This window comes from Bubalus kerabau, chromosome 16 (assembly GCF_029407905.1).
Source record: "Bubalus kerabau isolate K-KA32 ecotype Philippines breed swamp buffalo chromosome 16, PCC_UOA_SB_1v2, whole genome shotgun sequence".
Taxonomy (NCBI): domain Eukaryota; kingdom Metazoa; phylum Chordata; class Mammalia; order Artiodactyla; family Bovidae; genus Bubalus; species Bubalus kerabau.
Window position 1 is genome coordinate 66,184,654 of NC_073639.1, and position 22,420 is coordinate 66,207,073.

The 22,420-nt window shown below is 44.6% G+C and overlaps 1 protein-coding gene, 1 long non-coding RNA gene and 1 pseudogene across 4 annotated transcripts in view; 2 read left to right on the top strand and 1 right to left on the bottom strand.

The window, feature by feature from the left end:
* Positions 1 to 1,589: 1,589 nt before the first annotated feature.
* Positions 1,590 to 5,821, top strand: LOC129629609 (claudin-6-like; annotated as a pseudogene).
* Positions 5,822 to 15,613: 9,792 nt separating this feature from the next.
* Positions 15,614 to 18,230, bottom strand: LOC129630139 (uncharacterized). Its single transcript, XR_008703549.1, has 2 exons — positions 18,094 to 18,230; positions 15,614 to 16,125 (listed from the first exon to the last, which is right to left on the bottom strand). It is a non-coding gene; the product is annotated as an uncharacterized LOC129630139 (long non-coding RNA).
* Positions 18,231 to 20,124: 1,894 nt separating this feature from the next.
* The window catches only part of NAA25 (N-alpha-acetyltransferase 25, NatB auxiliary subunit), a 174,884-nt gene continuing 172,588 nt past the window's right edge, over positions 20,125 to 22,420 (top strand). For 2 of the 3 annotated variants that reach the window (XR_008703548.1, XM_055550488.1), the window contains exon 1: positions 20,125 to 20,354. Coding sequence is in view for 2 of the 3 variants with exons in the window: in XM_055550488.1 (XP_055406463.1) it covers positions 20,141 to 20,354 (214 nt within the window). In the remaining variant the exon portion in view is untranslated. The remainder of the gene's footprint in view (positions 20,355 to 22,420) is intronic. The other variant, XM_055550487.1, reaches the window with a different exon arrangement.

The following is a 22,420-nucleotide window of genomic DNA, read 5'->3' on the forward strand; positions in this document are numbered from 1 at the left end:
TTTTAGTTTCAGATTCTCCACTTGCTACCTGAATAGATTCTCTGAATTCCTCCTCCCTCATGAATTATATATATATAATAGTTGAATATAGAAGAGAACATATTATTTACAATATAGCAATTCAAAGTAATGATTTTTTTTGCAGATTATAATTGCAAGATATTCATGACATAGTGGTAAGCGGGAGAAGCAGGTCACAAAGTATTGTTTATTTATAACAGGATAGAATGCTTAGCTTAAATGGATCGTAAATTCTCTGTGATTCCCAAGATATAAAGTTCAAAATCAGGCAAAATTAATCTAAGGTGAGAGAAGTTACTATAACGGTTCCCATTGGGAGGGTATGATCTGCAAGAAAATATGAAAAAGATTTCCAAGTACTGGAAGTGTTCTATAACTTGATCTGCAAAGTGGTAAACACATGTACTAATTAGTAAATGGTCACTAGGCTATACAGTTAGGATATGTTAAAGATAACATACCAATCTATATTGTCCTGCACCTTGACTATTTTTTTTGTAATACTACACATTCAGTCTTGAAGATCTATTCATTTTTAGCTCCTATATCTGAAGCGTCTTTACACTTTTTCAGCAGTCATTCCATTCTATGATGTGCCAAGGTTTATTCAACCAGTTCCCTATGGATAGACATTTCGGCTACAAAACGCTTTTTTACATTTTTATTTATGTATGGCTATTCTGGGTCTTCATTGCTGTGTGGGCTTTTCTCTAGTTGAGGAGAGCAGGGGGATACTGGCTAGTTGCAGTTGCAATGCCCGGACTTCTCCTTGTTGCTGAGCATGGGCTCTAGGCAAGTGGGCTCAGTAATTTCGGTTCCCAGACTCTATAGCACAGGTTCCACAGGTGTGGTATGGCGCACGGGCTTAGTTGCTCTGCATCGTATGGGATCTTCCCAGATCAGGGATCAAACCCATGTCTCCTGCATTGGCTGGAGGATTCTTTACCACTGAGCCACCAAGGAAGCCCCAAAATGCTATTTTTGAATACACCATAACCAATACCTGAAGTCCACAACTACATCAGCACCAGCCTCATTGATTCGCTCAGCACATTTATAGAGGGTACCATATGTGCCAGGCCCCAGATGAGATCCTGGAGCTTTACTGGCAAACAACACGTCAAGCTCCCTGCCTTCCCAGAAGCTTGCCAGGAAGAGAGGCACAATGGCAATGACAATAACTATGATACTGCTGTGGTATAATAAAGAACACAATGTATCTGATTTTTGTTCCTGGCACATAAAAACCTTGGAATTTCCTGAGCCAATAGGAGCATCTATGTTATGCTGGTGAGGTGACTCAAAGTGAACCCCTAGATAGCTTCAGAATGGTGGACTGGGGACTTCCCCTGATAGTTCAATGGGTAAGACTTCATGCTCTCAATGCAAGGGGCCCCAGGTTCAATTCCTGGTCAGGGAACTAGATCCCACATGCTACAAATAAGACCGGGCCCAGCCTAAACAAATAAACATTGAGAAAAAAGAATGGTGGGCTGGTCCCCAGAATAGACCAATCACATTATTAGAGGATTGGAATTTTCCACTTCCAGAGAGGGGAGGGGTCTGGAGGCTGAGTTCAATCAGGTGACCAGTGATTTCGTCTATCTTGCCTTTAGTGATGAAACCTCAATAATAACTCTGGCACTTAGGCTAGAGGGCGCTTCTGGATTGGTGAGCCTATTGTGTGCCTGGAGCATGACACACCCTGACTCCACAGGGAGAAGGCACCAAAGCTATGTGTTGTCCCTCAGGCTGCATCCTGTGTGTCTCTTCATTTGGCTGTTCCTGGTCTCTATCCTTTACAATCAAGCAGTGGTTGTTAGGACTTTCCTGAGTTCCGTGGGTCATTCTGTGCTGTGCTATGCTAAGTCCCTTCAGTCATGTCCAACTCTTTGTAACCCTAGGGACTGTAGCCTGCCAGGCTCCTGTGTCCTTGGGATTCTCCAGGCAAGAATTCTGGAGTGGGTTGCCATGCCCTCCTCCAGGGGATCTTCCCAAACCAAGGATAGAACCCATGTTTCCTGCGGCTCCTGAATTGCAGCCGGATTCTTTACCGCTGAGCCACTGGGGAAGCCTGTGGGTCATTCTAGTGAAAAACCTAAGAGTCATGGGAAACCCTAAATTTGAAGCCAATTGGTCAGAAGTATGGTTGATCTGAGGACCCCTGAAGTGTGGCCGGCAGTTGACGTGAGTGCCATCTTGTTGAGGATTAGTAAGATCTGTTTTTCATGCACAGCAATTAACTTCTGACAACACATGTGTACAAGTTTCTCCTCACACTGACAACCAATCCTCCAACCTATTGGTCTTCAGCTGGGTATCCTACAGTTTAATTCAAGACTCACACTAACTACCTGATCCCACAAGTTAACGGCTCAGTCCCACAACACTGCTCCTCCTCCCCCAACTTCTGCTGCCAGTCACAAGCCCAGTTTGTCACCATGCTTCTGACCAACCAGCTATAAATTGAAGATTCCCATAATTCCCTCCTCGTATTTGATAATTTGCTATATTGGCTCACAGAACTCAGAGAAACACTTTACTCAATTTTCCTGGTTTCTCATAAAGGGTGTTATAAAGGATACAGTTAATTGATCAGCCAGACTAAGAGGTACACAGGGCAAGGTCTGAATGGGTCCCAAGCACAGGAATGTCTGTCCCTGTGGAGTTCAAGTGTGGCACCTTCCTGACATATGGAAACTCCCTGAAGGTCATAGTTTAGAGGTTTTTATGGATGTGAGTTTGAGCAAACTCTGGAAGATAGTGGAGGACAAAGGAGACTGGAGTGCTCTAGTCCATGGAGTTGCAGAGAGTCAGACACGACTTAGCGACTGAACAACAACAATGGAGGTTCAATTACACAGGCATGATTGATTACATCATTGTGGCCATTTGTGATAAACTCAGTATCCAGCCCCGCTCCCTTCTCTAGGAGGTGGGCAAAGGGTGAGACTAAGAATTCTAACGCTCTAGTCACCTGGTTGGTTTATCTGGTAACCAGCCATCTAGGGACCCACCAAGAGTCACGTCATTAGTATAAACTAAAGTGTGGTTGAAAGGAGCTTATATGAGCAACAAAGAATTCTCACCACTAACACTCGGAATTTTCCAAGGGTCTCAGAAGCTCTTAGGCTAGGAACTAGGACAAAGACCAAATATTTTATTTCTTATTTTACCACCACGTCACAGGGACTGAGTCTGTTCATGTTTGGAGGCAGGGGCTAACTCCAGACCTTAGCATCAGAATTGAGTAACTACACCCAGCTGGGGGTGGAACAGAACAGTTACGGTGAAAGACCACCCAAGCCACGGTGCGAGGGCTCCTCACTGCTGTGGCTTCTCTTGTGGAGCACAGGCTCTAGGGTGCTCAGGCTTCAGCAGTTGCAGTGCGAGGGCTCAGCAGTTGCTTCAGGGCTCTAGAGCACAGGCTTAATAGTTGTGGCTCATGGGCTTAGTTGCACTGAGGCATGTGGGATCTTGTTAGACCAGGGATCAAACCCATCTCTCTTGCATTGGCAGGCAGATTCTTCACCACTGAGCCACCAGGGAAGCCCAGGTTTCAGAAGTTTGAAACAGATTTTCCCATAGCAGCTGTATTACACTGGTGATTCCAATCTCAAACTGATCTGCGAAATGTTATTCAATTTATAACAAAGCTGTCCCCTAATCCTATGAACTAAACAGAATCCTTTCAACAAAACTCGAGTTTCACTAAGTCAACCAGAGTTGGGTTTTGTCTTGTCATTAATAATCTTGTCTGATTAAAAAAAAAAAATTATAAGAACCTGAATCCTTGAGAATGTATCTCCTTTCCTCCCCTGCCCCACCCCCACACGCATATCCTATAGCCACAGCAACAGAAAGGGAATCATTTTTTTCTCTCCCTGAAGCTGCTTTTTTGACCAAGAGACTTCTAGGAAACTAACTTACATATAGGAATCCTCATGCTGTGTAATTACAAGGATGACTAATACTGTTTTCAGCAATAAAAAATAAATGGACTTGGGACTTCCCAGGTGATCAGTGGCTAAGACTCCCTACTTCCAAAGCAGAGGGCCCAGGTTCCATCCCTGATTGGGGAACTAGATCCCACATGCCTCAGCTGAGAGCTCATATGCTGCAACTAAAGACCCCGCATGCAGCTATGAAGATGCCCCTCGAGCCGCAACTAAGACCCGGTGCGGTCAAATAAACACATGGACTGTGCTGTGCTAAGTTGCTTCAGCCATGTCCGATTCTTTGGGACTCCATGGACTTTAGCCTGCCCAGGCTCCTCTGTCCATAGAATTCTCCAGGCAAGAATACTAGAGTGGGTTGCCATGCCCTCCTCTAGGGGATCTTCCCGACCCAGGGATAGAATCTGTGTCTCTTACGTTTCCTGCATTGGCAGGCAAGTTCTTTATCACTGGCGTCACCTGGGAAGCCCAAATAAATACACAAATAAAAATAAATATTAAAAGAAAAAAAAAAATAGACTCAGCCAGCTACTCAAATCTTTGTGGACTCCTTTGTTGTTCAACCTCACCATGGACTCCTCTGGTTTGCAAATACTGGGGATCATCCTGATGCTGCTTGGCTGGGTAAATGTCGTCATGTCCTGCACCCAGCCCCTGTGGAAGGTAAACGTTTTCATCAGCAATGGCCTTGTGGTGGCCCAGGTGGTGTGGGAGGGGCTTTGGATGTTCTGCGTGGATGCAGTGCAAGGTGTACAACTTGCTGCTGGCGCCGCCCCAGGACCTGCAGGCTATCCGAACCCCCTGCATCATCTCTCTACCTGTGGTCATGCTCAGCCTGCTGGTCAACCTCGTGGGAGCCAAGTGCACCCCCTGCATGGAGGACAAGGATTCCAAGGCTTGTCTGGTGCTCATCTTCCAGATCATCTTTGTCATCTCAGTGGTCCTGACCCTGATCACCGGGTCCTGGACAGCCCACACCATCATCCGGAACTTCTACAATGCCCTAGTGTCTGAGGCCCGAAAGCGGGAGCTGAGGGCTTCCATCTACCTGGACTAGGCGACTTCTGGCCTATTGTTGCTGAGTTGGGGGCCACTGTCCTGCACCTGCCCTTCCTGGGGTGGGGGGTCCTAGGGCTCCAGTCATTATATGGCCTGATACTCACCATCAGCCCACACATTTGGAGTCCCTCCAAGCGCCCCACTAAGAATTACATCTAATTCGAGTAGGGAAGTGGGGGGTTCCTTTGACAGTGGAGCCCAAACCTTTGAGCTGGAGTCAAGGAGATGGTGATCCATGACAATTTGGGGGCTGTTTTTGCTTTTTATTGGGGGTAGGAGGGCGGTGGTTACTCCATTTGATAATCCACGTGGGCTCTGTTACTGGCGTTTCTCAGCTTTGAATGATGGAGCTAAAAAGGTGATGCTTCTGAGTTTCTGTATCACTCTCCACCCTGGACAACCCTATCTTAGAGACCAGCCTGGAGCTCCGGGCCCCATGTGAAGGGTGCTTGCTGTCCAGGTGCTCTCATCCTGCCCCTTGCTGATGCTGGCAGCACGGCCTCCCTAGGTCTGTGGGAACAAGCCTTCCCCTGCTGGTCAAGCCTCTGGAACCCCCAGGGGCTCTTGAGCCTCACAGAGCCTCCAGAAGAGCAGGTGACAAGTTACTGAAGACCCACCTGCATCCATGTCTTCTGATCTCTGGCTCCTGCATCCTGAGTCATGTCCCCCTGTGCTAACCCCTAACCCTCCTGTCCCCAGCCCCTGTGTACATCTGCCCTGTCCTGCCTACACTCACCAGTTTTTGCTGAATAAAGCATGTTTTGTTAAGTTAAAAAGGAAAAAAAAAAAATAGATGGACTTCTGTGGTGGTCCAGTGCTTAAGACTCTGCCTTCCACTGCAAGGGGGTATAGATTCCATCCTTGATTGGGGAACTAAGATCTCGCATTCTACACAACTTTAACTTCTTACAAATGGGTTACTTTTATAAGCATACACACATAAAAAGAATCAAAATTTCTCCCTCTTCTCCTGATCGGCACAAAATGTATTGATGAGAGAATCCTAAGTCAGACTTTTATACCTGCTGACTGCTTTGTATGCCTTGTTGGTTGAGTAATCTGGCATAATATAGTTTTCTTTTTTACCCTATTTTTCAGTTTTATGGAAGCATAATTTACAAACCCAGCAGCCATTTTAAGTGCACAGTGCAGTTTTGACATCTGTAACTATGACTACAATCAAGATAGAGTTCCGATCATTCTTCTCAGTCTACACTGCTCACCCAGACCCTGGCAGCCCATGTGATGCTTTGTATACTTCAGAGTGAAATTTCACAGAAGTAGAATCATATAGTATGTCCACTTCTGTGTCCGGTTTCTTTCCCTCAGCATAATGTTTTTGATGTTCACCTGTGCTATTGATCCTATCAATAATATATTCCCTTTTATTGCCTAGTAGCTTTCCATTGAGCTTCCCTTGTGACTCAGTTAGTAAAAAATCCACCGGCAATGTGGGAGACCTGGGTTTGATCTAGAAGAGGGCATGGCAACCCACTCCAGTGTTCTTGCCTGGAGAATCCCCATGGAGAGGAGCCTGACGGGCTGCAGTCCATGGGGTCATAAAGAGTCAGACACGACTGAGAGACTCAGCAGCAGCACTAGCTTTTCATTATATGGATACACCACAATTTGTGTTGATAGAATTGATTCCAGTTTTTCATTAATAAAGATAAAGCTGTTAGGAACATTCTGTACAAACCTTTTGGGAGGACCTATGTTGTTTTTTATTAATTTAAAGCTGAAACTCCAGTACTTTGGCCACCTCATGCCAAGAGTTGACTCATTGGAAAAGACTCTGATGCTGGGAGGGTTTGGGGGCAGGAGAAGGGGATGACAGAGGATGAGATGGCTGGATGGCTTCACTGACTCGATGGACGTGAGTCTGAGTGAACTCCGGGAGTTGGTGATGGACAGGGAGGCCTGGCGTGCTGTGATTCATGGGGTTGCAAAGAGTCGGATACAACTGAGCGACTGAACTGAACTGAACTGAACTGATGTTGTTTTTTATTAATTTTTTAAATATTTATTTATTTATTTGGCCACATAGTGTCTTAGTTGCGGCATGTGGGATTTTAGTTCCCCAACCAGAGATGGAACCCCAACTGCCTCCTTTCTTTGGGAGCTCAGAGTCTTAGCTACTGGATCACCAGGAAAGTCCAGGGCATAGCTCTTATTTCTCTTAGATTAATACTAAGAAGTGGAACTGTTGGATCATATGGTAAGTCTAAGTTTTAATTTTACAAGAAGCTGCCAAACTGTTTTCCCACAATGATTGTACCATTTAACATTCCCCCCAGCAGCATATGAGAGTTCCAGTTGTTCCACATATGCACAACTTGATATAATTATGCTTTGAATAAACAAGCAAAAGAACAGCGCACTCCTATCTCCTGGGAACAACTCACTTTCTTCCCCTGCATGTGTGACCCAGAAGTTCCTCTGAATTCAGAGTTTAAAGTGGGAGGCATCATCCAGGGTACCAAGGAATAAAATAGAAATAATGACAAGCTCCAAGTGTCTTATTTTTACTGGCATGTATCCAGCAGCAGAAATTTTTAAAAGTTTATCCAACTTTTTATTGCTAACCAAAAGAGGCAGGTAGCGTAGGGTGATTTATAGCAACAGTAGAAAGGGTTTAGGTGAGACTTGTTTACTAGGAGACAATCCGTAAAAGACGATTACGTTCCCCTTCAGTTCAGTTCAATCACTCAGTCACGTCTGACTCTTTGCAACCCCATGGACTGCAGCCCCTCCAGGCTTCCCTGTCCATCACGAAGTCCCGAAGTCCCGGAGCCTTGTTTACTAGGAGCCAATCTGTAAAAGAGGATTAGATCAGTTCCCCTTAGGCAGTATTTCTCCAACTACAGTTTAAGAAACTTCCTCCCACCTCCCACCCACTTGTGCCAGGATCATTTGGGGGCTTGTTGAAGAATTGCAATATTTGATGCCAGACTACCCCTCATCTCTCATACCTGCAAACGCCACCCGGCTTTATAGATGCTGAATTTTGGGGAACAGGACCTGAACTTTTCCCTTCTTGGCTCAGGCAGATGCAGCACTGACCGGAGTGGAATTTTGTTAAAGCCCTCGGGATAGGTATTGCCTTGCTGGTCCTGGCTCTGCCAAACTCAAACTGTTGGATCACATGGTAAGTCTATGTTTTAATTTTACAGGAAACTACCAGACTGTCTTCCCAAAGTGATTGTACCAGGATGGGGAAGCAGAGGTCCCTCTCTTCTAGCTAAAGCTGTCTGAGAAGCCAGAATGGACTTCCCCCGCCCAAGCACTTGCTTGACTTTCCCAGTTCACAAACACTGTCCACCTCCCCCATCCTCTACCCTTCTGAGCCTCAGCCCCAGCTCAAGGTGAGGGCTTTTCCTAACAGAACGCAGCTTTTCCTTGTGTCTTCAGCAGGCACCCTCGCTCTCCCCTTCCTCCCACACGCGCTTGGCAGTAGCTGTCTGGAGTCACATATTCCTGGCCTGGTGCCTCACGCAGACTCCGGCACACAGAAGGCACTCAATTCATACTTGCAGGATTACAGCAAGGTGTTCCCGATGGTCATCTCTGATCTGCAGAAGTTGCTGATTTTCTTTATGAGCTGCTTCATATGAAATATTAACATGTAGTTTTGTTTTTGTTTGGCCAAAATCAAATTTGTTTTCACAGAGTTGAATTCCGTTTTACTCTCAGGCATTCCATTTTCCCTTCCTTCAGGTCTTCTCCAGCTTCATCTATTTTCAGGTCCCTGGTCCCATCCTATCTGATGCTTTTTCAGATACACTGAGGGGCAACTCTGCCACTGAGCAAGTCTCCGGACACCGTCTCCCTTTCCACCCACCTTCTTCAATACCTCTGGAGCTAAGATAGTTTTGCTTTTTTTTTTTTTTTGCCACACAGCACAGCATGTGGGATCTCAGTTCCCTAGGGATCAAACTTGTGCCCACTGCAGTAGAAAAATAGAGTCTTAACCTCTGGACTGCCAAGGAAGTCCCTCTGTTTGTTTGATTTTCTTGAAGTATAACTGATTTACAATGTTATGCCAATCTCTGCTGTATAGCAAAGTGACTCAGTTATACATATGCATACATTCTTTTCATTATGGTTTATCCCAGGAGATTGGATATAGTTCTCTGTGCTATGCAATAGAAACTTGTTGTTATTGGGACAATATAGTTTTGATTTGCTTTAATTTGTATCGGGACAAATGACACAACAAAGTGCAGAAATCTTAAGGGTATAGTGCAGTGGCTTTTTCATAACAGCTCTCCTGAGATATAATTCATACATTAATACGATTCACTCAATTAATCTTTTAGTGATATTTAGTCTATTCACAGAGTTGTGCAACCATCACCACAATTAGTTTTAGAATATTTTTGCCACCTCAAAAGGAACTTTTGAGCTCATGAGTTGTCACTCTCTGTTTCTCCCTTTTCTCCACTCTGGGCCTGGCAACCACTATTCTATGCTGGACATTCATAGGAATGGAATCAGACAATATGTACGTTGTTGTGGCTGGCTTCTTTCACTTAGCATGATGTTTTAAGGATTTATTTATGTTGTAGTGTGGGTCAATACTTCATTTTTTTCCCCTGCTGAATGATATTCTTTTATAATCTTATATATATATATATAATTTTATATAATTCTTTTATATATATATAATAATATACCAATTCTGTTTTCTAATCGTCAGTCGATGGACATGTGGGTTTGTTATGAGCTGAATTATGTCCTCCAAAAATTAGGGAACTATACTCAAGAACCTATTAACAATGTATAATGTAATAACATATAAAGAATTTTAGAAAGAACACATTCACTAGTGACTCAGTGATAAAGAATCCACTTGCCAATACAGGAGATGCAGATTTGATCCCTGGGACAGAAGATCCCCTGGAGAAGGAAATGGCAACCCACTCCAGTATTCTTGCCTGTAGAATCCCATGGCCAGAGGAGCCTGGGGGGCTACAGTCCATGGGGTCTCTAAAGAGTCAGCCACGAATGAGCGACTAAACAACAATAAATATATATGTGTATATACATATATATCTGTAACTGAATCACTTTGCTGTACACCTAAAACTAACACATTGTTTTTATTTTGTTTTATTTCAATAAAATAAAAAACAAAAATTAACATGTTGAAGTCCTAATTCCAAGCACTAAAAAATGTGATTGTATTTGAAGACAGGGTCTTTAAAGAGGTAATTAAGTAAAATGAGGATGGGCCCTCCTCGTTAGGACGGGCCCTAATCCAACTGACTGGTTTCCTTCGAATAGGAGGAAATAGGGACACAGACACACAGAGAAAACTATGTTAGATACAGGGAGAAGTCAAGTACAAGCCAGTGAGAGAGGCCTCAGAAGAAACCAACTCTGTGGACACTTTGATCTCTGTCTTCTAGTCTTCAGAATGGTGAGAAAATAAATGTCTATTTAAGGCACATAGTCTATGGTACTTTGCTACCGCAGCCCTGAAAGTGAAAGTGTTAGTCACTCAGTCGTGTCCAACTCTTTGCCACTCTATAGACTATAACCCGCCAGTCTCCTCTGTCCATGGGATTCTCCAGGCAAGAATACTGGAGTGGGTAGCCATGCCCTCCTCCAGGGGATCTTTCCCACGCAGGGATCGAACCCAGGTCTCCTGCATTGCAGGCAGATTCTTTACTGTCTGAGCCACCAGGAAACACCTAGCAAACTAATAAAGGGTTGTCTCTGCATGTTGGCTACAATGAATAATGCTGCTATGAACAACATTTGGGATTTTGTTTGGTTTTGTTTTTTGTTCTTGGCCCTGCCACATGACATGTGAGATCTTACTTCCCCAACCAGGGATGAAACCTGCACCCTCTGCAGTGGACGCGCAGAGTCTTAACCACTGGAACCGCCAGGGAAGTCCCTGAATATTTGTATACAGGTTTTTTGTGTAGACATATGTTCTAATTTTGCTAGGAGAAATTCTACCTAGAAGGGGAGTTTAGACAATGAATTTTTACATATGTCTACATGCCTGTTACCACCACCCAGATCAAGAAATAGAATATTTCCAGCACCAGTGGGTTCTTTTAGGCTCTTTCCCTATTTAACCCTATTCCCTATTCTTACAGGATAACCAGTTTTCTGACTTTTATCATTGTTTTGTGTTCTCATCACAAAAAAGAAATAATAATTGTGTGAAATGATAGAGGTATTAGCAATTGCTAAGGTGGTAATCATATTGCAATATATGAATGCATCAAATTAACATGTTTTATACCTTAAATTTATACAATATTTTCTGTCAATTATAGCTCAGACAAATAAATAAGTTTTACCTATTCATGTACATCATGTAAATAACTCATTATATACTCTTCAGTGTCTGACTTATTTCATGCAATATTTGATTTTATATTTCATATTTCATGCAATATATTCACTCATGTTCTCACATATAGCCTTAGTTTGTTCATTATCATTTCTGCATAGCATCCCAAATAAATTTTGAGCATATCACAATTTATTAACCCATTCTACAGTTGATGAACATTTGGTTTGCTTCTATTTTGGGGAAGAATGAATTTCTAGTTCTTTGATTAGATATGACATTCATTTCAGTTAGATGTACACCCAAGCATGGAATTCCTGGGCAAGGCTACAGGGTATGCATATATTGGTTATTAAAAGTTCCAGCCATCCATGTATTCATGAATATCTCCACTTCTCATGAATTGGTGATTCTCAAGTATTTATGGTTAGCCTTTGCTTCCCCATCCCCGCCCCCCACCACTAACCTCTTAATTTCCGCTGATAAGTTTTGGCTTCTGTCTTCTTCTATCTCTCAATGACCCCAGGAGCTGGCCCATTAGTTGGTCACCAGGTACTTAGACAATTGACAAGCTGGGAAGGGGAAATAAGGCCTTTGGCAGGGAGTAAAGGGAGAGGTTGGCATTTGGAATGACTTTTTTCCCCTTTGGCCATGCCACAGGGCTTGTGGGATCTTAGTTCCCTGACCAGGGATTGAACCTGGGCCCTTGGCAGTGAAAGCCCAGGGTCTTAACCACTGGACTACCAGGGAGTTCCCAGGAGGTTGCTATTAGGGAGTCATCCTAGTGTCTGCTACAGGAAGGACACTCATACACACCAACCCTGTCAGCGAAGGTAGAACTTTCAGGGCAGTCTTTAAAAAATCCTTTTTGTTTGATACTTTCCACATATTCACAGGTATAGTCATGTGTTACGCAAGAAACACTTGTGAAAGCACTGCTAGAAAACAGTTTCCTAGTCAAGGTGCCAGGCCCTGAAACATGCTATTGGTATGCCCTTCAGGCTCTGAAATGTTTACATTATTCTGTCAGTTCTGAAGCAGGTGGCTAGGAAGCTCAGCTGACTTCAGGGGGCTCATACATATTCATAAGGAGAATGGAGATTGGACCTGAGTCCCCAGGGCATGCTGGAAAATCGTCCAGAGCTCCCAGTTACTAGGCAGAGTTCCCAGAAGCTGCTGCTCTCTGCCCCCTGGCTTCCTCATCCCTTAGATGCTTGCACAGAGCCCTTCTAGATCCAGAGAAGGAGACACCAGGCTCACTTGCGTCATAACCTGATTTTCCAGAAAAACTCTCAGCTGTCTTGGCCCCATGCTGCCGAAGAAAGTACTTCCTGTTTCCCAGGGGGAAGAACCTTAGTGCATAGTCATTGTTTTTCCAAGGGTGGTTTGCTGGCTGGCAGAGTTAGTGTCATGGGGGCGGGGGGGTTGGGGGGCCGCAGGGAGGACTGCTCATTAAGATGCATTTTCAGGCCCACTTCACACCTAGATAAATGGGTAAATTTTTTTTTTTTTTTTACTGTGCTGGGTCTTAATTGCAATATGTGGGATCTCGTTCCCTGGCCAGGGATCGAACCTGGGCCCCCTGCATTGGAAGCACAGAGACTTAGCCACCGGACCACCAGAGAAGTCCCAATGGGTAAATATTTCTGCGGCAGTCCCCGAATCTTCATTTTAGAAGTTGGTGGGTGATTCTTGTGTACAATGAACTTAGAGAACCAAGTTCAATTACAGGAAAATTAACAACATAGATACATTCTTGAAACTATATCCAGTCCCAAGCACCTGCTCCCACCAGCTTGAAGACCTTGCAGTTCTACCCACCTTCTCTTGTCCCTGCTAGGACTTTGAAAGCACTGTTTCTGTCTGCTATGACTTGTCAGGCTTTCCTTATCCTTCAAGACTTGGCTTTGATCTCACATATTGCAACAAGCCTTTCAAGAACTCTGGGTTAAGGTACCCCTCCTCTGGCCCCCACTGCCTCCTGTGGTCACCAATCAGGGCCCCTAGAGAGCTACAGTATTGTTGCCTGAGGAGGTGCCTATCCTCTTAAACTGAACCAGCTGCTCCAAGGCTGGGCTGACATTTTTTCATGGGCATGTCTGGCACCTAGCATATATAGTGCCCAGTAGGCACTATATAAATATTGATTAAAGGGAAGAATTATCTATTATAATTTGTGCTTTTTTGTGCTTATTAAAAAAAAAAAACCTTGCTTATCCCATAGTAACAAAGATATTCTTTTATGTTTTCTTCTAGAAGTCTTATTGTTTTACTTTTTACATTTCAGTCTGTGACCCATCTTGAATTAGTATTTCTGTATGGTCTGAGGTTGGGGTAAAGGGCTTTTTGTTTCTTTGCCACACTTTGGCATGAGGTATCTTAGTTCCCCAACCAGGGATCGAACCCCAGCACCCTGCAGTGGAAACGCAGAGTCCCAACACTGGACTGCCAGGAAGGTCCCACAGGTTTTTTATTTGTTTGTTTTTAAGGTATATCCTTTTGCTTCATTTACTGCGGAGCGGGGACTTCATTCTTCCATTGAACTGGACTTGGGCCTTTGTCACAAATCCAAGGACATATAGGCAGCTGTATCTGGACTCTCTGTCCTGCTTATCTGTTTGTCTGTCTTAGGCCGATAGCACACCGTCTTAAGACTGTGGCTTTATGGTAAGCCTTGAAATCTCATCATGTAAGTCCTGCTACTCTGTTCCTCTTTTTTGAGATTTATTTGGCCACTATAGGTCATTTGCATATGGATTTTAGAATCAGTTTGTGAATTTCTCAGTTTGTGAGTTTTAATCTCTTTTATGCTTTATCTTCACCAGAGACCTGACCACACAGCAGCACTACTTCCTAGAAGCTCCTTTTTTCTAAATCAAAGACTGCCTTCTTGGCATCTAGCAGCCATTTGCAGCTGACAAGGCTCTTCCCAGAGTTCAGCAACCCAGAGGCTGTATAGATAAAGTTCAGACTCAGAACACAGATTCCAGTCAGCTCCGCAGAGTCCTTATTTGTGGCCCCAGCATTGACTGCCCTTGAAAGGATCCTGCAGACTGTCCCATGACTAGACAGAAATGCATATGGAAATGTAATATATGATAAAGATGGCATTGTGTGCTTTCTGGAAAAGATGGATTATTCAATAAATAGGGTTTGGAGCAATAGGAAAAGATAAAATTGGAACCCTACCTCATTATTCATGCTGAGTAAAATTCCAAACAGGTCAAAGATTCAAATGTTAAAAACAAAACCATAAGATTACTAGAATTCCTAAAGCAATTGAAAAATAATACAGCAGTGGGGAAAAGACTGCAAAAAACAAAACACTTCTTCACAGCAAACCACCCCCTTCCCATATCCCAGAAGTTAAAAGGAGAACAAAAGTCTTTCCCTGGTGGCTCAGTGGTCAAGAATTCTCCTGCCAATGTAGGAAACATAGGTTCTACCCCTGGTGTGGGAAGATCCCACATGTTGTCGGGCAACTAAACCCCTCCACCACAACTATTGAGCCCATGCTCTAGAGCCCTGGAGTGGCAACTACTGAACCCACGTGCTGAAGCCCACACTCCCTGGAGTCCATGCTCCATGGGAGAAACCACTGCAATGAGGAGCCCATGCACAGCAACTAGAAAGTCACCCCTCGCTCACCACAACTAGACGAAATCTCACAAGCAACAAGGACCCAGCACAACCAAAAGCAAATACATTTTAAAAGAAATAAAATTATTTTTAAAAATATGAAAATGTAGAAGGAAGGATACTGGCCAATAGCAGAATGCTGCTTATCTCTGAGGAGCCAGGGAGATGGGGAGATGAAGAAATGGGCCTACAATATCAAGTCTGTGCTTGTTAAACATAACCTTTGTCAGACCTGTGTGATACGTATACATGATTATTATTCTATCTTTAGATTTTGAAACATTTCATCATTTTTAAAGTTAGGAAACATAGTTTATAGAGGAATATTATTAAGAGGATGTAAGTGTTCTCAACTTAAACTATATTAATGGCTGCACAACTTGGTAAAATGCAGTAAAACAGCATTGAATTGTGTCCTCGAAAGGAGGGAATTTTATGGTGTATAACTAACACCTCAATAAAAAGTTGAGCATAAGTATTGCAAAAATATAAGGAATTCCTGGCGATTCAGTGGCTAGGACTCAGTGCCTTCACTACTGGGGCCCGGGCTCAGTCCCTGGTCCGGGAACTAAGACCCTGCTGTAGCCACGCGTTCCGGGAAACAAACTCACTCAGAAGGACGATGCAGATAGTGGAGTGCAGTTTATTACACCGGCGGGGCCAGGGCAGAATCTCCTCTTAGCCAAGGATCCCTGACCAGCATTTGTGAAAATCTTTTATACCCCATGTGTACGTGTCCGAACTCACCACCCCAAATTCCTTGAGACTTACATAAACCAAGGAAAATAAATCCCAATAACCCCATCATTCATGTGCTATGTGCTCATGTGCTCAAACAGTCAAATAATTAGCCAATAATCAATAAACCCGAGGTTACACTCTGATAGGTACAGAAAAATTTATGGCCTGTCTGGAGGAAGGGGTGATTAGTGTATGTTTTCTCTTAGGCGATGAGTAACCTAGATACGATCTTCAAGGTTCCCCTGTCTGGAGGGGGTCTTTTTCTTCTGTTGTTGTTTTCATAGGCACTAAACACAGAGTTCAGAGTCCATTGGAAAGGTGGCCGAGCATGATCAGCATGAACAGGCCTAAGGTGGAGTCCAGGCCCTATGAATTCCTTCTTCTATCCCACAAGCCCTGTGGCCAAAAAAGAAAAAAAAAAGGTTTACAAAGATAACTGGGCTGCATGCGGCCTCTTACTTACACTACTAGGGATTGAACTCACATCTCCTGGAAATTGGGAATGCAGAATCTTAACCACTGGACCACCAGTGGTTAACAGGGAATTCTCAACTAAAACAGGGAATGTCCTCTGTTTTATTTTTAATTTTTTACAATTAAAATGAGATCTGTCCCTTCTAATTTGAAAGCTTCTGCTGCTGCTAAGTCGCTTCAGTCGTGTCCGACTCTGTGCGACCCCATAGACGGCAGCCCACCAGGCTCTCCTGTCCCTGGGATTCTCCAGGCAAGAACACTGGAGTGGGTTGCCATTTCCTTCTCCAATGCATGAAAGTGAAAAGTGAAAGTGAAGTCGCTCAGTCGTGTCCGACTCCTAGCGACCCCATGGACTGCAGCCCACCAGGCCCCTCCGTCCATGGGATTTTCCAGGCAAGAGTACTGGAGTGGGTTGCCATTGCCTTCTCCTCTAATTTGAAAGAGGCCTGGGCAATTTAGCATTCATATGCCACCTGGTGGACAGAATTGGAAGTGCTAGAGTGAACAAAGGGCACTGCTGGGACTGAAAGCTGAAATGGGCCCTCAGACCCGTTCTCTCTTTTCCTGTTGGGAAAAATGAGGCCCAGGAGTATACCTTAAATTATTGGCCAAAACAAGACCATAACCCCCAACTCTTAACTCTTGGTTCTGTGTTTTTCTGCCTTGATCTCTGTCTACCTTTAATTCTGTGCCTATTTGGTATTTTTGTCCTTCTTTATACTAAGCATTGCAGGAAATTCCAAGATATTCCTCGTGTGCCACAACTACTGAGCCAGTGAGCCGCAGTTACTTAAGCCCACGCACCTAGAGCTTGTGCTCCACCAGAGAAGCCGCTGCAATGAGAAGCCCTGGCATTGCAGTTTGAGAGTAGCTCCCACTTTCCACAATCAGAGGAAGACCTAGTGCAGCAAAGAAGACCCAGTGCAGCCAAAAATAAAAATAAATACATTTTCAAACGGTTGAGAAATCCATGAAAAATATGAACTGTGTCACTGTTCTGTTTATTCTGTGGAGGATTGGGATTAGGCATTGGGTCAAGGTGGAAAAGAAAAGCAAAGAAAAATTAGAAAAGTTATCCAGTGGAGATGCCCACAACCACTACATCCAAGTAATGCAGAGCCCTGCCCTAAGTCCCCAGCTACCAGCACGACACACTGGTGTGCCTCACGGCTCCTGAGCAAGAGGGTTTCCTACCAGATCAAATCTGCCAGCAAATAGGACAAGAATGAAGGGCTTAGCCCCCTGTTCTAAGTCAATATAATGGAAACCACCATTGAATGAACATCTGTTGTATACTAAGTATTTCCCCATAACGTCAGCTCTAAGGTGAAGAGAGAAGGATAGGCTCTTGGCTCCCTTGGGGGGCATCTCGTTTGTTACCTGAAATGATTCAGGCCAAAGGGTGTGAACGTTGCCACTCAGGGAGCAGGTAAGGACAGGCCTAGAGATGGGTGACTGCTTCAGTCTTAGGCTTTTGAGGACAGGGAGTGAGAAAAAGAAAAGAAAAAGGCTAATTCATCCTGCTTGTATGCCAAACAGGCTTTCAGGGTGGAGGGAAACATATTCTACGCAGCATGGTGACCCAAGGACCTAAAGGCCTCTCTTAGGTGGGTCCATAAGACTCCAGCCCTGCCAAGTTCAGGTAGCAGGGTGCCAAGCATCAGCATTCCTCTTGGGCCAGGCCAACAAAGGTAATCTAAGAACATAGCTGAGTAACCACAGTCCTGGTCAGGAGCCTCCTATGTGCCCCTTTTAAGGTGCTGCACTTTTCCATTCTGGGAAATTCTTGAAACTCAGGTAACTCAACAGCTCTCTCATTTGTGTCATAGATGAACCCCAGGTCTCCTCCCTTCTCTCCCCTCTGCAAGCCCAAGTCCAGCCCAGTCCTACCTGGCCACAGCACCTAAGAGCAAGCCTGGGATCAGCTTACTGGAGGCTCCTGACCTTCATTCTTGCTGGTTACCGTGATTTTGGAAGCATGGAGTTCTCCCTGGGATAGGGTTTAGCAAATAAATGTGTAGAACACCTGTGCACCTGAAACTAATATAATCTTGTAAATCAAGTATGTCTCAATCAAAAAATCTAGGTCACCTGGTTAAATGTGAATTTCAGATAAACAGTGAATGTCATTTTAGTGTAAGTATGCCCCAAATATTGTACCATATTTGACTTGACAACTCTACCCTGGAGGTATCTGTTTATTCATTTATCCTGAGCATATTCTAGAATAGCAGTTGGCAAATGTTTTCTGTAAAGGGTCAGATAGTAAATATTTTAACCTTCTGGGCCACAAGGTCTCTGTTGCAACTACTCAATTCTGCTGTCGTAGCACAAAAGCAACCACAGACAATGCATAAATGAATAGTTGGGTTCAATAAAATTTTACTTATAGACACTGACCTTTGAACTTTATACAACTTTCACATTGGAAATATTCTTCTTTTGATTATTTTTCCCCAACCATTTAAAAATGTAAAAATCATTCTTGGCTCACAAACTGTACAAAAACAGTAGTAAGGTAGATTTGGCCTATGGGTCATAATTTGCCTGCTTCTGATCTAAAACAGGATAAAACTTTTGTCTGAATCCAAATCACAAGAGGATTTGTAAAGATACAAATCGCCGACCCTGCTCCCAGAGCATTTGATCCAGTATGTCTGGAGCAGTGCCTAATAATGTTTCTAAGTTCCCAGGTGATGCTCAAACCCATGTCCTCTGGAGTGGAATGGCCAGGGAGGTCCCCATCTAGCATATTTTAAACTCTCCTCAGCTTTAGGAACTATTTTCTATGAGGATCACAGATCATATCTTCATTTGAGGGACTCCCTCTCCCCAGCCATCCCCATTCTCAATAAGAATTTTTCTGTGTAATTGCTTCTGGAATTTTCTCTCTCAGCTAGAACTCAGGACAGAATTGGGATGAGAGTTTCTAGTGCATTTGGTTTTTAAAAAGTAGTCACTCCCCACTTCCCAACCCCCGCCCCCCACCAGTGCATTTAGGGACCTTCGTGGTGGTCCAGAGGTTAAGACTGTGCTTTTACTGCAGGGGGTTCTATCCCTGGCTGGGAAAATAAGATCCCAAGTACTGCAGGGTGCGGCAGAAAATTTTAAAAAACAAACAATAAAAGCATCCTAAAATCTTTGATTTTGGAATAATTTTAGACTCACAAAGGAGGTGAAAAGAGGATTAAGTTTTCATATACCCCTCAACCACTTAACATCTTGCATTACCATGGTACATTTATCAAAATGAGATACCAACATTAGCACAATACTATTAACTGAACTCTAGATTTTATTTGAATTTCAATTCTTTTTCCACTGATGACCTTTGTTCTGTTCCAGGATCCCAAGGAAGATATCACATTATGTTTGGTTGTTGTGTCTCCTTAAGCATTGCTGGTCTGTAACGGCTTCTCAGTGTTGCCTTATTTTTCATGACCTTGACAGTCCTGAAGCCTACCGGTCAGGCATTTTGTAGAATGTCACTCAGTGTGATTTGTTTGATGTTTTCTTTGTAACTAGTCTGAGTTTATGAGTCTTCCAGAAAAAAATACTACAGAAGGGAAGTTCCTTTCTCATCACCTCAAACTGGTAATGTTAACTTTGATCCCTAGGATGCTTCTTAGCAGGCTGAGCACCGAGGAAGGGGTGAAGGGACCCCGAACTTTTCTGGCACGTTTCTTCTTGTCGATCAGCACCCCTTTTCCCCTACTGTCCCAGGGGTCACCCTCCCACAAGAGTTTCCGGTTCCTCGACAGTGAATCAAAGACAAGTCTAACTGGTCCTTCAGCATAGAGGAGAAACAGGATGAGCAGGGGCAGCCGAGCCCTGTCTTTAACCAAGTTTCCCCCCCACCCCTCCCCTCACTTTTCACCAGCAAAAGGGAGGAAAAGGAGCCACTGAAGTGACACACCTGCGGGGCGGGGGGTCGGGGATGCGGTTTGGGTGTCTGTGTTTTTTCCGCGCCGGCGCGTTCTGTCACAACCCCGCGACCATCGCGATAGAAGAGCGAGATCGGCGCTGGCCCTTTAACAGCCCCTTCCCGGGGGCCTGCCCCGCGCGTGCGCACTGCGGTCCTGCGCTTGTCATCATGGCGACGCGGGGCCATGTGCAGGACCCTAACGACAGGCGCCTCCGACCCATTTACGGTGAGTGCCTGGGGCCAGTCTGGTCGCCAGCCGAATGCGCCGAGGGCTTCCGAAGCCGGGGCGAAGGTCCGGGAGGGGCGCTGAGGGGCCAGAGCCGAGCCGGCGGGCACAGGGGGCGGGCCGCGCGGGCCTCTAGGCCGCAGCCACGGGCCTCGCGTAAGCGCCGGCCTGGCTTTCCCGAGCCCTGAGTTGGTAGCGGCGCGGCCAGGGCGGCCGCAGGTCTGCAGAGCCGGCCTGACAGGCAGGCCCTGTGAGACACTACTCTCGCCGGGACCTGCGCTACCCGCAGGCTGCGTTGTCTGTCCGCAGGTGGAAGCTGGCTCCGGCATGAGGGTGGGACACCCCTGCGTGAGGGAAAATTCCTACTAAAGACTTTTTACTTGTGGGAGCGGGGCCTAAAGTGTTGTCTGACTAACTGTGCTTGGCGCACAGGGAGAAACAGAGGGCCAGGGAGGGGAAGGGGCTGACGCAAGGTCAACCCATATCGAGTCAGGAGCAGGCCCGCATTTGAGGCTCCCAATACAGAGCCCTTTGGTGGAGGAACAGCTGCTCTGGGCACACGTGGGAAGCGGGGGCGGCGGGGCGGGGGGGTCTTGGGTTCAAAATAGCGGTGAAGCGAGTGCAGTAGCTGGTGTCCAGGGGCATGCAGGGAGGGCTCTTCCTTCTTGTAGCTTCTCTGGTTTTTCCTTTGCAGCCTGCCTTCCGCGTGCTAAGTGGATCCCCTTTCATAACGCTTACCTCAACCCTCAGGCTTTAAGATCTTGGTGGCATTCTGCTCTTCCAGTTGGGAAAAATCACGTATTCGAATAAGGGAGAAAAACCTCTTCAGTAATCGAGACGTTCTGTAATTGGACAGTGGTCCCGTTTGTATTTCCTTTCCCCTTAGATGCTTGTGTGGTCTTGGTCTAGTTCATAGTGAGGAAGGCTTCAAGGTCAGTGGTTTTTGCAAAAGGAGGCCTCGTGTTTATAGGGTAGATGTTACTTAAATGCAGGCTTCTCCGCAAGGCTGAGATGATTTAACTTTTTTGGATGGGGGTAACTTTATGTTTCTGGTACAACTGGTAGTGCTTTTTGTAATTTGTATGATGTTTTGCTCTCGAGTCTTATTTGATTCTAGCAACAGCTTTGTTGATAACAATAATAAAAATTTTTATTATTTAACAGCAATAATAATAATGTGGATAGTCTGCTAATTATGTCAGTCACTTTCCTTGCCCTTTTATATTTATTATTGTTTGATCTTCACATTTTCTTCTGGGGTGGGTGGTTTTTCCCAGTCCCCTTCTCCCTTCCTCTCTCCCTCTTCTTTCCACAGATGAGGAAACGGGGTGCTTTATTGATGTGTAATTTGTCTAAGGTCACTCACCTAACATGAAACTGGTATCTTATTTACCCTGTGGACTGTCCCAGACTTACTCTTTTAACCACTGTGTTAGAAATCACCTTAGTTTGTGCTGAAGGCACTGATTTGCCAAAGGTCTCAAAGGTGGAGAGTGGTAGATTTCCATTTTCCCAGGGCTGTAAAGTCCTGTGTCCTCCAGTATACATTTTAAAGGGCAGAGATGAAGTAGACAAGCGTGACTTGAGGGTAAGTACTGAATCCAGAGTTCACAATTGGTAGCTCATTACTGCTTTATAGCAGCTGCTTGCAGACTTTTTTTTTTTTTAAAGATTGAATATTTTTAAGAATCATTGGATTTCTAAAAATTGTTCTTTAGGACCAAAGATAATGTCTTTGGTGCCCCATAAATTGCTTAGAATTAAGAATGTTTTGAACTATCCATAGGAAAACTAGTCCCTTTAACATTATTAAACACCAGGCTATGTTAACCAGATATGTAGGTCATATTAAAACTGAAGCCAGAGTTATGTAGCTTTTCTTATAGTTACATGGGAAGAAGATTAGAAGATACTTTTTTTAGGAGTTCCAAGGCAATTAATATACACTGGCAGAATTAGGGAAAGAACTGCCCTTGACTTCAGCACTTCTGACTTCTGGACCTTGGGACAGCCTCTGCTTTTGTGTTTAAATACCTTAGTGTCCCTAAACCACTATTGTCCCTTGA